Source organism: Lynx canadensis, chromosome E2, assembly GCF_007474595.2.
Source record: "Lynx canadensis isolate LIC74 chromosome E2, mLynCan4.pri.v2, whole genome shotgun sequence".
Lineage (NCBI taxonomy): Eukaryota > Metazoa > Chordata > Mammalia > Carnivora > Felidae > Lynx > Lynx canadensis.
The window spans coordinates 57,544,501-57,559,172 of NC_044317.1; the positions used below are offsets into that span (position 1 = coordinate 57,544,501).

At 51.0% G+C, this 14,672-nt stretch overlaps 1 protein-coding gene across 8 annotated transcripts in view; it reads right to left on the bottom strand.

Moving 5' to 3' along the window:
* NLRP12 (NLR family pyrin domain containing 12) overlaps window positions 1–13,591 on the bottom strand; it is a 33,530-nt gene extending 19,939 nt beyond the window's left edge. For 4 of the 8 annotated variants that reach the window (XM_030298226.1, XM_030298225.1, XM_030298224.1 and 1 more), the window contains exons 1-3: window positions 13,175–13,590; window positions 8,214–8,294; window positions 2,350–4,051 (exon numbers count right to left, since the gene is read on the bottom strand). In XM_030298226.1, coding sequence (XP_030154086.1) covers window positions 2,350–4,051; window positions 8,214–8,294; window positions 13,175–13,463 — 2,072 coding nt within the window. In that variant the 5' untranslated portion in view covers window positions 13,464–13,590. Of the gene's footprint in view, window positions 1–2,349; window positions 4,316–8,213; window positions 8,296–13,174 lie in introns of those variants that run through there. The other 4 variants (XM_030298228.1, XM_030298231.1, XM_030298230.1 and 1 more) reach the window with 3 other exon arrangements.
* Window positions 13,592–14,672: the final 1,081 nt, after the last annotated feature.

Genomic DNA, 14,672 nt, shown 5'->3' on the forward strand with positions numbered 1-14,672 from the left:
GAATGAAGGGAGGGATCCTGATGACCAGAGAGTGAATTCAGGACCAAGAAGCCTAAATAAACAAACCTTATTACTTCTTCACTATTGACTGCCCCCAGCCCAGAGTGCTTTGTCTTATCAATTCTTTTTTTTTTTTTTTTTTTTAAGTAAACTCTACGCCCAATGTGGGGCTCAAACTCACAACCCCAAGATCAACAATCACACACTCCACTGACTGAGCCAGCTGGGCGCCCCTAATTTCACAGATTTTTTTTTGTTGTTGAAGTTTTTATTGACTTGTTTTTAGACACACAGAGAGCGTGAGTAGGGGAGGGGCAGAGAGATAAGGAGACAGAGGATCCGGAGTGCTGTCAGCACAGAGCCTGAAGTGGGGCTTGAACTCACGGAACCGCGAGATCAAGACCCGAGCCAAAGTTAGATGCTTAACCGACTGAGCCACCCAGGCTCCCCCAGAGATCTTTTAAGGTAGCTCTCTCTACGTAATGACATTTATAAAGCTGATTCAAAATTCAGCTTGACATGTCCTCAGATGGCTTGTCAATTCTTTGCAAGTTGATTGTTTTTTTTATCTGAATGTATGAGAGCTTCCGGCTCTGATGCAGGCTTTCAAGCACATGTAAAAATTCATTAAAACGTGTCTGCTTTCCTCCTGTGAATCTGTCATATGTCAGTTTAATTCTCAGGCCCAGCCAGAGACCCAAAGAGGGAGGAGGAGGATTTTCCTCCCCTACAGCTCCAGGACGGACCTGTACAAATACACCTTACCCCATCTGTTTCCCCCGTATTTTTGCCTTCCCACAGTTAACCTCCAGAGAAGCTCACTGTCCTTTTCCTTTGTCTTGCCATATCTCTAAAAATGTATTGTTCTTGTGTTAGGACACTATAAAAACCCAGGTTCTAGCCAGCCCTTTGAGTTACTCATCTCTGGGTACTCCCCCGTGTAAGTGCAGATGAACTAATAAACCTTTTGTGTGTGTGTGTGTGTGCCCAACCTGGGGCTTGAACTCATGACCCCAAGATCAGAAGTCACATGTTCTACCAACTGAGCTAGCCAGGTGCCCCGGAATTAGTAAACACCTAACGAACTTCTCTTTGTTTTTCTCTGTGAATCTGTCTTTTGTGAGTTTAATTTACAGGCCTCTGTTCTGCACCTAAGAGGGTGGAAGGAAGGAAAAAGGATGACTTCCCTCTCTTATTCTACTTACATTCAAATCCTTTTGTCTAAGGGTTATTCCTTGGGGAACCCAAACCAAAACAAAGTCTTAGTGGGGCACCCGGGTGGCTCACTTCGTTAAGCATCCGACTTCGGCTCAGGTCACAATCTCACGGTCCGTGGGTTCAAGCCCTGCATCAGGCTCTGTGCTGACAAGTCAGAGCCTGGAGCCTGCTTCAGATTCTGTCTTCCTCCCTCCCTGCCCCTCCCCCACTCACACTCTGTCTCTCTCAAAAATAAACATTAAAAAAAATTTTAATTAAAAAAAAATATTAGCCAAAAAGCTCAAAGAGTCACTTCCTGAGATCTTCCTTCCTTCATCCACCGCCTTCACACCGCCCAGCCCTCCCTGTCGCCGCCTATCACCCCGCCCTGTTTTATTTTCCTCATAGCAGTTCTCTCTATATGAAACTACCCTAATGATCGAGTCTTGTTTGCTCGTTTGCCTGTTGACTTATTTACTGCCCTTGGCTCTCTCCCTTCCCATGAGGATGTTAGTCCTGGCAGGGGGCAGCAATGGCGTGTTCACCGCTGTCTGGACTCTGTAGGAAAGTGCCCGTGATAACATTTGTTGGCTGGAAACACTGTCCTTGACAGGGGCCCCAATTTAGTCCTAACGAGTCCTGTTTAGGAGCAGGACACTAACCTGGACACTGTTGACAACGTGAGGACCAGACCATCCTGTGTTGTGGGGGGCCGTCCTGGGCACGGTGGGATGTCTTTTTTTTTTTTTTTCTAATGTTTATTTATTTTTGAGAGACAGAGACAGAGAGAGAGCATGAGCGGGGGAGGGGCAGAGAGAGAGGGAGACCCAGAATCCGAAGCAGGCTCCAGGCTCTGAGCTGTCAGCACAGAGCCCTACATGGGGCTCCAACCCACAAGCCGTGAGATCATGACCTGAGCCGAAGTCAGACGTTTAACCAACTGAGCCACCCAGGCGCCCCCCGTGGGATATCTTTGTAGCATCCCTGGCCTCTTCCCTCCAGATACCACAGCAACCTCCCCTCCCCCCACCTCCTCTAGTGGTGACCACCCAACCCTTCCCCGGACATTGCCAAGTGTCTCCTGGGGTGGGGGCAAAAATCATCCCCAGCTGAGATCATGAACTTGGAGAGCGAGCCCCACCGGGTACTTACGACGGTGCGGGTAGCACCTGGGGCCCAGAAGTCCATTTCCCGCCATCGTGCTCTTCCGGGCTGTAGGCAGCCCCGCGCAGGCGCACGGTCAGGGCGTTCCTGCAGTTTTTCACGCACAGGGAGGCAATCACGTGCTCCATCTTGGTGGCGATGTTGCCGACGACAAGCACTCGAAAGTGGCTCAGGGCTTGTTGGATAAACTCCTCCTCCTGGATCTCGTACAGGCAGCTGAAGAGCTCCAGGGAGCCCTGCTGGAGGGTGGAGCCCTCGCTCCGAGCTTTGCTTTGGATCCAGGCCAGCAGCTCCAGCTTGACGTGAGGCGAGACCTCCCAGCAGAGACTCTTCTCCAGGTAGCTCCTTGTCTCCTCGTTCAGGAGGCCAAACAGGAAGCGCACGGTGAGCCCCAAGAAGCTCCTTCCCGAAAACCCGTACTCCGCCAACAGCCTCGTCACGCTCTGCTCTGGGCTGGACCCGGTCTCCCCGGCGCCCAGGATGTAGTACATGGCGGCAAAGAATTCCTGGAAGCTGAGGTGGATGAAGCTGTAGAACTTTTCGCAGCTGATGTCCTTCTGGAAGATGTTCATGTTGAGGAAGGAGGAGACATCCGCCCCATCGAGGCCATGCTTCCGGAGGTCCTGCTCCTCAAAGAGGATCTTCTGATTCCAGACGCCGTCCGCCGCCAGAGAGCACAGCGCCCTCTGGTTGGCGGGGGGGTGCAGGGTGGGGCTCCCCGGCTTGGGCTGCATCAGACTCAGGAGGTAGAGCAGGTACACGGCCGTGGTGGTCCTGGACGTCTGTCGTAGGAGCCCCCCGTCCTCCAGCTGCTGCTTGAGGCAGGTGCACACGACCCAGCACACCATGGGGACAAAGCACAGAGTGAACAGGGGCTCGTTGTCCCTCATGAAGCTGAAGACTTGAGCGGCCTGCTCTGCATTGTGGAAATACTTGTAGCAGTACTCCCGCCTCTCGGCCTCCGAGAAGCCCAGGATCTCCACGTGCCTGGGATGCTCCAGCAAGCGCTGGAGCTTGTCCAGAGCCGTGGGCCTGGTGGTGACGATCATGGACAGCTCAGGCAGCAGCTTCTTCCCAAGCAGGCTGCCGAGGAGAAGCTCCGTGGGCCGTTTCTCCTCCCAGCAGAGGCACCAGGGGCCCTGAGGGTGGTGGAAAGAGGGTTTCAGCTCGTCGAAGCCATCGATGATGAACAGGAGGCGCTCGGGGACTCGGACAAGCTCCTGGAGGGGCACGCTGGGCTCCGGCCAGCAGCTGGAGATGAGGTCCCGGGCGCTCTGCTCCGAGGTGCTCTGGTTCATCTCCCTGCAGTTGATGTAGAAGAGGTAATCAAACCTGCCTTGGAAGAGCTTCCCGTCGGCCCAGTCGAGCATCACCTTGTGGGCCAGCATGGACTTGCCCATCCCGGCCGCTCCCTGCAGGACCACAGTGCGCGGGGGCTCGGGGCGCTCCTCGTCCGGCTCAAAGAGGGTCTCCATCTGGATGAGGCTGGCCTGGTGCCCCACGGCTCTTGCCTGTCCCCAGCCTGTGTCCAAAAGCTTCTGCTGGGCCCACATGGGAGTTGAGTGCTCCTTCACCAGGAGGAGGCGGGTGTACCTGCGGCTGAGGTTGACGCATTCCCCGAGGCGCGCATTTCGGTCTTGCATCAGCCGAAACTTCCTGCGGACGTAGTCCTTGTAGGTTTCCCGGGGATCTAAGGGAGGGGAGTGAGGAGGGGGGTCCATGGGAGACTCATCAGCCACTGTTCGTGGATCGGCGGGCGAAAGCAAACCACGGTCTCTTGGTGCCTATTTGTTCTGCAATATCCTCGGGTTGCTTTTCTGGATGGAGCCTGGGGGGCTTGGTACTGTTCTCATGGGAAGCAAAGGCACTAACAAGGGAAACTGTCCTCAGGCACAGGAGTCTATCCTGGCGACTCAAACGGGGTGTCCACGTCCTGGAGCACCTCCAGCACCTGCTGATGGAACACAGCAAGGGCACCTAGAGGAGGCTGTCAGCCTCAGCCACGGGTTCACTCGAGTCCTCCCGGGGAAGACACTGAAATCCCACATGGGCCCACAAGGAGCTGGTCGCAAATGGGAAAGTGAGCCCCACTCCCCAGCTACAGAACCCCGAACTGTATCCCTACCAGGACTGCTGTCTGATTTGCCTGCACGCTGAAGTTTGAGAAGGCAGCGCTCCCAAGGTTTCTGCCTTTGAAAAAAGGCCGGTGTGCATGGACACTGGAGAACTTGTCTGCGCCCTAAGCCCCTTGCTAAATGTCTCTTTGGGGAAATCTACTTGGTATAGATGTGAATGCACGATCTAGAACAGTGGTGCTCACCAGGATGATTGTGTCTTCCCCTAGGGGGTTTCTAGCAAGGTCTGGAGATATTTTGGGCCCTAGCAACTGAGGGGTGGGGCACCAGCTACGACCATCCTGTGGGTGGAGGCCAGGGTGGCTGGGGGGCTAAGTCAGTTAAACATCTGACTCTTGATTTCGGCTCAGGTCGTGTCTCACTCACAGTTTGTGAGTTTGAGCCCCACATTGGGCTCTGCAGTGACAGTGCAGAACCTGTTTGGGATTCTCTCTCTCTGCCCCTCCCCTGCTATCTCTTCCTCTCAAAAAAAAAAAAAAAAAAAAAAAAAAGCAATCATCCTTTTGTATTTGAATGTCCCCAGAGGTCCATAATATTGGACCTAAAGGAATGGTTCCTGCCTAAAGGAAGGTTAAAAAAGAGATCTAAATTTGATCCCGGGACTCTCTCAAAAGGAATGCATGCACTCTTTTATTTTGAATTCTAGGAAAATACACATAACATAAAATGTAGGAAGGTTAAAAAAGAGATCTAAATTTGATCCCGGGACTCTCTCAAAAGGAATGCATGCACTCTTCGGCCAGGTCACGATCTCGCGGTCCGGGAGTTCGAGCCCCGCGTCGGGCTCTGGGCTGATGGCTCAGAGCCTGGAGCCTGTTTCCGATTCTGTGTCTCCCTCTCTCTCTGCCCCTCCCCCGTTCATGCTCTGTCTCTCTCTGTCCCCAAAATAAATAAACGTTGAAAAAAAAAAAAAAACACTAACTCCCCATTCCTCCCCCACCCCCAGCCCCTGGTCCACTCTCTGTCTCCAGTGTGACTTATTTAAGTACCTCATATAATTAATGTGTATTGATAAATATCAATACTTCTGAGTTTATAAATATACCATTTGCACTTCTCTTTCATCAATGGTGATTCTATTTCATGTAGAAAGGTTTTTTTTAATTTATTGTATTTATTTATTTTTTTATATTTTATTTTTGAGAGAGAGAGAGAGAGAGCACTAGTGGGGAGAGACAGAGAGGGAAGGAGACACAGAATCTGAAGCAGGCTCCAGGCTCTGAGCCATCAGCATAGAGCACGATGCGGGGCTCGAACCCACGAACCGTGAGATCATGACCTGAGCTGAAGTCGGACCCTTAACCGACTAAGCCACCCAGGCACCCCTACATTTTTTTTTTTAATTGAACAAAGATAATTGTGACAGTAATGCTTGGATTTTGTAGAAGTCCTAGTCTTTTCCTGTAGAGAAAGGGCTCTTATTTTCAGACATGGGGAATATTAGGAAAATAGAAAAGTTTAAAATAATGATGAGAACGAAAATGGAGTTACCACATATTGGCCATGTGCTATGCCCAGTGCATAAAGACACCCTTGAAAGATGTCCAGAATCATTTGTGTTCTTGTTGACAATGATACTCTCTGTCCAGCAGCCCATACTCATTTCTTCTTCACCAACAGTCCCAATTTTATTTTTTTTTTAATTTTTTTTTTCAACGTTTATTTATTTTTGGGACAGAGAGAGACAGAGCATGAACGGGGGAGGGGCAGAGAGAGAGGGAGACACAGAGTCAGAAACAGGCTCCAGGCTCTGAGCCATCAGCCCAGAGCCCGACGCAGGGCTCGAACTCACGGACCGCGAGATCGTGACCTGGCTGAAGTCGGACGCTCAACCGACTGCGCCACCCAGGCGCCCCAAATATAATATATTTAATTGTAAGTTTATATAAGTGATTATTATTTTTTAAAGCTTATTTATTTATTTTGAGAGAGAGAGAGAGAGAGAGAGAGAGAGAGAGAGACAGCATGAGCGGCGGAGGGGCAGAGAGAGAGGGAGAGAGAGAATCCCAATCAGGCCCTTCAGCGCGAAGCCTGATGCAGGGCTCAAACCCACTATCCATGAGGTCATGACCTGGGCTGAAACCGAGAATTGGCCACTTAACTGACTGAGCCACCCAGGTGCCCCTATATAAGTTATTTTTAAATTTTTTTTTCAACGTTTATTTATTTTTGGGACAGAGAGAGACAGAGCATGAACGGGGGAGGGGCAGAGAGAGAGGGAGACACAGAGTCAGAAACAGGCTCCAGGCTCTGAGCCATCAGCCCAGAGCCCGACGCAGGGCTCGAACTCACGGACCGCGAGATCGTGACCTGGCTGAAGTCGGACGCTCAACCGACTGCGCCACCCAGGCGCCCCAAATATAATATATTTAATTGTAAGTTTATATAAGTGATTATTATTTTTTAAAGCTTATTTATTTATTTTGAGAGAGAGAGAGAGAGAGAGAGAGAGAGAGACAGCATGAGCGGCGGAGGGGCAGAGAGAGAGGGAGAGAGAGAATCCCAATCAGGCCCTTCAGCGCGAAGCCTGATGCAGGGCTCAAACCCACTATCCGTGAGGTCATGACCTGGGCTGAAACCGAGAATTGGCCACTTAACTGACTGAGCCACCCAGGTGCCCCTATATAAGTTATTTTTAAATTTTTTTTTCAACGTTTATTTATTTTTGGGACAGAGAGAGACAGAGCATGAACGGGGGAGGGGCAGAGAGAGAGGGAGACACAGAATCGGAAACAGGCTCCAGGCTCTGAGCCATCAGCCCAGAGCCTGACGCGGGGCTCGAACTCACGGACCGCGAGATCGTGACCTGGCTGAAGTCGGACGCTCAACCGACTGCGCCACCCAGGCGCCCCTTTTTAGATTTTATTTTGAAGTAATCTCTACGCTGAAAGTGGGGCTCTAACTCACAACCCAGAGATCAAGAGTCACATGCTCCACTACTGAGCCAGCCAGATGCCCCCGGAGCTGATGCCTGATACCAGCCATATGCTGTCCCTTCACAAGCCCCAGAGGATGAATCACAGTTTGGCTAAACCAGTTATGAACAATCTCATTCCCTGTTGCCAGTGGCTGGTCTGGGAATGTGCCCCAGTTCCAACCAATGAGGTGCAAAGGGATGACCACCGGGAAGCGGGAAGCTTGTTGAAAAGATTTTATGGGTGGATGGATGGGTGAATGGGTGGCTCAGTCAGTTGAGCAACTGACTCTTGATCTTGGCTCAGGTCACGATCTCACAGTTCATGAGTTCGAGCCCTGCACTGGGCTCTGTGCTGACAGTGTGGAGCCTGCTTGGGATTCTCACTCCTTCCTTCTCTCTCTGCCCCTCCCCTGCTGTCTGTCTGTCTCTCTCTCTCTCTCTCTCAAAATAAAATAAATTAAAAAAAAATGATACTCTCATGAAGAGGAAAATCTTTTGTCTCTCTTTTTTTTTTCCCTGCTTGGAATTCACTTGCATGAAATGCTTTGGTTGCCATCTTGCAACCATGAGGTGACAAATCTTAGGACAAGTGTAACAGAGGAAGTTGGGGATTTGATGGTGTTGCTAACTGGCCACATAAGGCAGAGTTTATGTGCAGAAACCACCCATGTCAAGATGTCTTATTATGCTTTTCTTTAATGCAAACATTAAATTTTTTTTTTTTTGCTTGATCTAGTCCATTGGACAGTCTGATACGTGTAGCCTTGTGTATTCTACCAGATACACGGCTCATGACTCACCTTTCCTTGGAGTTCCAGGAAAGACTTCCAGACAACATACTGACTGGCTCTCCAGTGAGGATGAGCCATCAGGTGGAGTATCTGGAAGAGAAATTTTGGAAGATCAGCTAGCATATATCTGGCTAGCTCTCAATAATATTAGCTACTTTGAACGCCTGAAGCTAATATAACTTATATGTCAATTAAAAAAATACTAGTTACTATTACATCAGACTGTTTACATGATAATTCTCTGTCCACCCACACCCCAGAATGTTTGGAATTCACCTCACATGCATTACTGTTGAAAACACTTGCTCTCCATAACCCACTCTCCTTCCTGGGTACACATTGTGGGGATCAGCACCTCCATCGATCCAACAAATCCTTTCAGGCAGGAAGTTGTGAGTCAGCTTGGATTTCCTCCCTCTCCTTCAGTCCTTGCCCACACCTCATCCATCTATCCATCCATTCATCCACCCATCTATCCATCCACCCATCCATCCATCCTTCCATCCATCCACCCATCTATCCATCCATCCACCCATCCACCCATCTATCCATCCATCCATCCATCCATCCACCCATCCACCCATCTATCCATCCATCCATCCATCCACCCATCCACCCGCCTTCCATCCATCCACCATGATCCATGCCATCATCCAGCCCATCCATCCATCCCTCCATCCATCCACCCATCTCCATCCACCCATCCACCCATCCATCCATCCATCCACCCATCCATCCATCCATCCATCCACCCATCTATCCATCCACCCATCCATCCATCCTTCCATCCATCCACCCATCTATCCATCCATCCATCCATCCATCCATCCATCCATCTATCCATTCATCCACTCATCCATCCATCTCCATCCATCCAGGGACCCATCCATCCATCCATCCACCCATCCACCCACCCATCCATCTATCCATTCATCCACTCATCCATCCATCTCCATCCATCCATCTCCATCCATTCAGGGACCCATCCATCCATCCATCCATCCATCCATGCATCCACCCATCCTTCCCTCCATCCCTCCCTCCCCCCTCCATCTATCCATCCACCCACCCATCCATCCATCCATCCCTCTACCCATCCCTCCATCCATCCACCCATCCATCCACCCATCCATCCACCCATCCCTCCATCCACACACCCACCCATCCATCCCTCCACCCATTCCTCCACCCATCCACCCATCCATCCACCCACCCATACATACATCCATCCACCCATCCCTCCATCCATCCCTCCACCCACCGACCCATCCATTCACCCATCCACCCATCCATCCACCTACCCATCCTCCCATTCCATCCATCCACCCACCCACCTACCCCATCCATCCATTCATCCAGCCATCCAAAAAATATACCTATTTTGGGCACCAGTGTTATCCATGCATTTTCCTAGCATTGGATACATAGCAATAAGCGAGACACAAGGTCTCTACCCCGTGGACCTTACTCTCGATGGTGTGGAGAGTTGAGCACATAAAAAACAAACTTTTCAGGAGAGCCTGGGTTGCTCAGTCAGTTGAGCATCTGTTACTTTTGGCTCAGGTTGTGATCCCAGGATCCTGGGATTGAGCCGTGCATCGGGCTCTGTGCTGAGTGTGGAGCCTGCTTAAGATTCTTCTCTCCCTCTCTCTCTCTTTCTCTCTTTCAAAAAAAAAAAAAAAAAGCAAACACTTCACAAAACTTCAGATAATGATGGAAATTGTCTTTACAATGAAATAAGAGTACATGACAGAGTAATTAAGAGTAGTTTTTAGTTTGGGTGGACAAGAATGGCTTTTCTGTGGCTGTATTGTAAGATCAAATATTCCAAGTGCTTCCTGGACATCTTTGATCTCACAGGACCTCAGAGTGTAAGCCTCAGTGTGAGTTCCCGTGCTCTGGTCAGGTGTGTCCCCACCTAGTGACACAGCCTGCCCCCTTGGCTTGTGTTCCTACTAGAATTGGACCAGCTGCCTCATCCCCACCTCCTAGACCGACTGCACCTCACTGGTCCTCATTCTCCCGAGTTCCAGTTCCCTGCTGGCCCGTGAAATTATCCAGACAAGCCAACATTGTCCTCTTCCAACAATCCCAAAGCCCCCACGCTCCTCTGTCTACAAAGGCTGCCTCCTGCAGCCCCTTGAGGTTCACTACCTTCCTGAAATCAACCCAGTGGGACTCCCATGGTGCAGCTGTGAGTGTATGAGACAAATGTTAGTCTCATCTGTACTGTGTTTGGTGTCTGTGTTCAGCCATCTAAAACTACTTAGGGTGGGATATGTCTCCTTCACCAGTGGGGTGAATAGGGGGTGATCAGATCAGAGGATAAGGTACTTAATCTGAGATCTGAATGGCAAAGGGCCAGATATGTGAGCAGGGCCATTCTAAGCAGAAACAAAACAAAACAAAACCAAAACAAAACAACCTAAGGCAGCAAGTATAAAGGTCCTGGGGAAGAACACAATGACACAACAGCAATGAGCTTGGGGTAAGTGCTGGGTGGGTTTGGAGAGACTGGCTCAGCAGGCCTTGTAGGAACACCTTGAGCAATTTGGATTACAATCTACTCACAACAGGAGGCTACTGGAGGCTTGAAAGCAAGGGAGGGGGTGATTTAATCCATGGTTGTAAAGATTATTGTGCCTGCTGAGTGGGGAAAGCCTGTAAGGAGAGGTGAGGGGTGAGGGGCAAGCATAGCAGGTGGCAGTCAGCCACATGCAAGGTGGGTCACCCGCTGGGCGCTGGGCACAGAAGTGGGGGGGAAATGCTTAGAGCTGTAAGTGCTGGGATTTGACAAAGCCTGGATGTATGAGGTTTGGGCAAACAAGGGCTCCGATATGATGCCCCAGTAAAACCAATCAAAAGTGATAGGAATCAGACTTCGCACTTATTCGGATGGCAACTTTAGAGAAGCAAAACAGGGGCGCCTGGGTGGCTCAGTCGGTTAAGCATCTGACTCTTGGTTTCGGCCCAGGTCATGATCTCATGGTTCATGGGTTTGAGCCCCACATCGGGTTCTGGGCTGACAGTGTGGAGCCTGCTTGGGTTTCTCTCTCTGTGTGCCCCTCCCCAATTTGCAGGTGCTCACTTTCTCTTTCTCTCTTTCTCAAAATAAACAAATGAACATCAAAAAAACAAAACAAAAAAGCTAGAAACAAAGGAGGCACCGGGCTGGCTCAGTCCGTAGAGTATGCAACTCCTGATCTCAGGGTGAAGAACTTGAGCCCAACATTGGGCATCTCTAGGGATTACTTTAATTTTTTTTAATGTTTATTTATTTTTGACAGAGAGAGAAACAGAGCATGAGCAGGGGAGGGGCAGAGAGAGAGGGAGACACAGAATCTGAAGCAGGTTCCAGGCTCTGAGCTGTCAGCACAGAGCCCGACACAGGGCTTGAACTCACGGACCGTGAGATCATGACCTGAGCCGAAGTCGGATGCTCAACCAACTGAGCCACCCAGGTGCCCCTCTAGGGATTACTTTAAAGAAAAAAAGAGGGGCGCCTGGATGGCTCAGTTGGTTAAGTGACTGACTTCAGCTCAGGTCATGATCTCGTGGTCCATGGATTTGAGCCCCATGTTGGGCTCTGTGCTGACATCTCAGAGCCTGGAGATTCAGATTCTGTGTCTCCCTCTCTCTCTGCCCCTCCTCCTCCTCTCTCTCTCTCTCTCTCTCTCTCTCTCTCTCTCAAAAATAAATAAGCATTAAAAAAAAATTTTTTTTTAAAGAAAGGACTCAGTCTGGAGAAATAGTTATCAGTTCTTAATGCTGGGAGAAGTTTAGATGGAATGGGAGAAGGGAGGGGCTTTACACTTGTACATTATTTGAATTTCCAATAAGGAGTTTGTAAAAGGACGCCTGGGTGGCTCAGTGGGTTAAGCGTCTGTCTTTGGCTCAGGTCACGTTCTCACAGTCCGTGAGTTCAGGCCTTGTGTCCGACTCTGTGCTGACAGCTCAGAACCTGGAGCCTGCTTCAGATTCTGTGTCTCCCTCTCTCTCTGCCCTTCCTCCACTCACGCTCTCTCCCTGTCTCTTTCTGTCTTTTTAAAAAAAATTTTTTTAACGTTTATTTATTTTTGAGACAGAGACAGGGCATGAATGGGGGAGGGTCAGAGAGAGAGGGAGACACAGAACCAGAAGCAGGCTCTAGGCTCTGAGCCATCAGCACAGAGCCCGACGCGGGGCTTGAACTCACGGACCAGGAGATCATGACCTGAGCCGAAGTCGGACGCTTAACTGACTGAGCCACCCAGGCGCCCCTCTCTTTTTGTCTTAAAAATGAATAAACATTAATTAAAAAAAAAAAAAAAAAGCATTCCATGTTTTATCTTGGCAGCTCTTGCCTGGAGGCAACTGGTGGTTTCCTGAGCCTCAGTTTTCTCACCTCTATGATAGGTGTAATAATAATCACATCTAGGGGCGCCTGGGTGGCTCAGTCGGTTGAGCGGCCGACTTCGGCTCAGGTCATGATCTCAGGGTCCGTGAGTTCAAGCCCCGCATCGGGCTCTGTGCTGACAGCTCGGAGCCTGGAGTCTGTTTCGGATTCTGTGTCTCCCTCTCTCTGACCCTCCCCCGTTCATGCTCTGTCTCTCTCTGTCTCAAAAATAAATAAACGTTAAAAAAAAATAATCACATCTATCACACAACATTCACAACACAGCGCGCATCATTACGCAACGTGCATGCCTTGTTATAGGAGGAAATCAGAAGCGTCTGATCAGCAGCCCAACTATCTCTTAGGACAGACGACACGCCCCTCGAGGACGAGGGGTGGGACAGGGCAGAGGAAAGAACTCACAAAGAGGGTATTGCCTCCAGGGCTCTACGGATAAGTAGGAACTTTCCCCGGCAAAGACCTTGGAGCCTGGGCATTGCGCACCCAACGCGGCCCCAGCAAGGCCAAGGGCAGAGGCGAGAAGCCAAGGAAGGGAGCTGTCGGGGTGCGGCCTGACCGCCCAGCGCCTCCTTACCCCTCACCGGGTCCTCTCTCTGTCCTCTCTCCCACAGGTCCCGCCGGTGGATGCGCCGGAAGAGGCCCAGCGCCAGGGGCCAGGCCGCGCCCGGCCCGCAGTGAGCCACCAGCAGCTGTGCGGTGTCCAGGGGCCCCGCTGGCTCCAGCTTCCCCCAGGGGATCCTGCCCCCCTCAGCCTCCGGCAACGCGCCCAGGTACAGCTTGAACTTCTTCAGCTCCACGGCCTCCAGCTCTTCCAGGTAGGCCGAGAGGCGGCAGAGGCTGTCGCTAAGCGGGGCTCGGGGCATGGGGGCGTCGTGAACCCCAAGGGACAGCAGACGGAGCCTGGAATGTGTCCACACGAGGTGTGCGATTCCAACATGCCCACCGTCTGATCCGCCGCAGGCGAGACCGGAGGAGCGAGAGAGGACAGTCCTTGTGATGAAATAGAGCTTCCTCACCCTGCAGGTGACGTCTGGGCCCCACGCACCGGTGGGTGTTCCCTTCCAAGAAGAGGAAGCTGGGCAGATTAGGAAATCCCAGGAGTTGTCCACCGCGAGAAAGAATTTCACTTCTGCTCCCTCTTCCCGGCTCCCCACACTCCTTCCTACCTCTCCCTGCCCGTGGGCCTTTGCAGTATCCTCAAGCTAGTCACTGCCCTCCTGGTGGTTAGACCCCCCATTCTGCTGGTATCAGGCTTGGACAGGCCACCTGCATGAGCAGATGGCCCGTGAGCAAGCGTGAGTGTGAAACATCAACCCGTGTGGGCAAACCTCTCTTCTAGGTGGAAACGTTACAAACCTGACCGCAGGGGTCTGCTATTTTCTCTTTTCTCTGTCACGAGACTGCCATATCCCAGGGGGGGGACTGTGTGGTAAGTAGGCAAAGCAATGGTCCCCCCAAGGTGTCTGTGTCCCAATCCCCGGAGCCTGTGATGTGCTACCTTACAGAGCAAAAAAGACTTTGCAGATGAGACTAAATGTCAGGCTCATGAGACGGGGACATTACCCTGGATGGTTCAGGTGGGCTCAGGAAAGTCACAAGGAGGACCAGGGTCAGAGCGTAAGGGCGATGGGAGCAGAAGGAGGAGTGATGTGATGATGGCTGGAAAAGGCGACGAAACGGATTCTCACCCAGAGCCTCCGACGGAACAGCCTGCTGATGCCCCGATTTTAGCCCTGTTTCAAACTTCTGACCTCCCAAACTGTAAGATAGTCCACATGTAGAGTGGACGTGTGATTTGTTATAGCAGCACAAGGGACTGATACGGACTCTTTTTTCTGCCTTGGGCGAGGAATGAAAAAGATACAGATGAAGCCACAGCTAACAGGCTCCCGGGGACCATGTATGTGAACAATGTTGCTATGGGTCCTGTGTATGTGAACAATGTTGCTATAGGGACCTTGCACGTGAACAACGTTTCCATAAGTCAGGAAGGTGGGGCTCATTGGTTACTGCCAGTACCTCAGCCCAGACTGACTGGCAGAGGGACATAATTACTTTAGGAGACAGTCAAA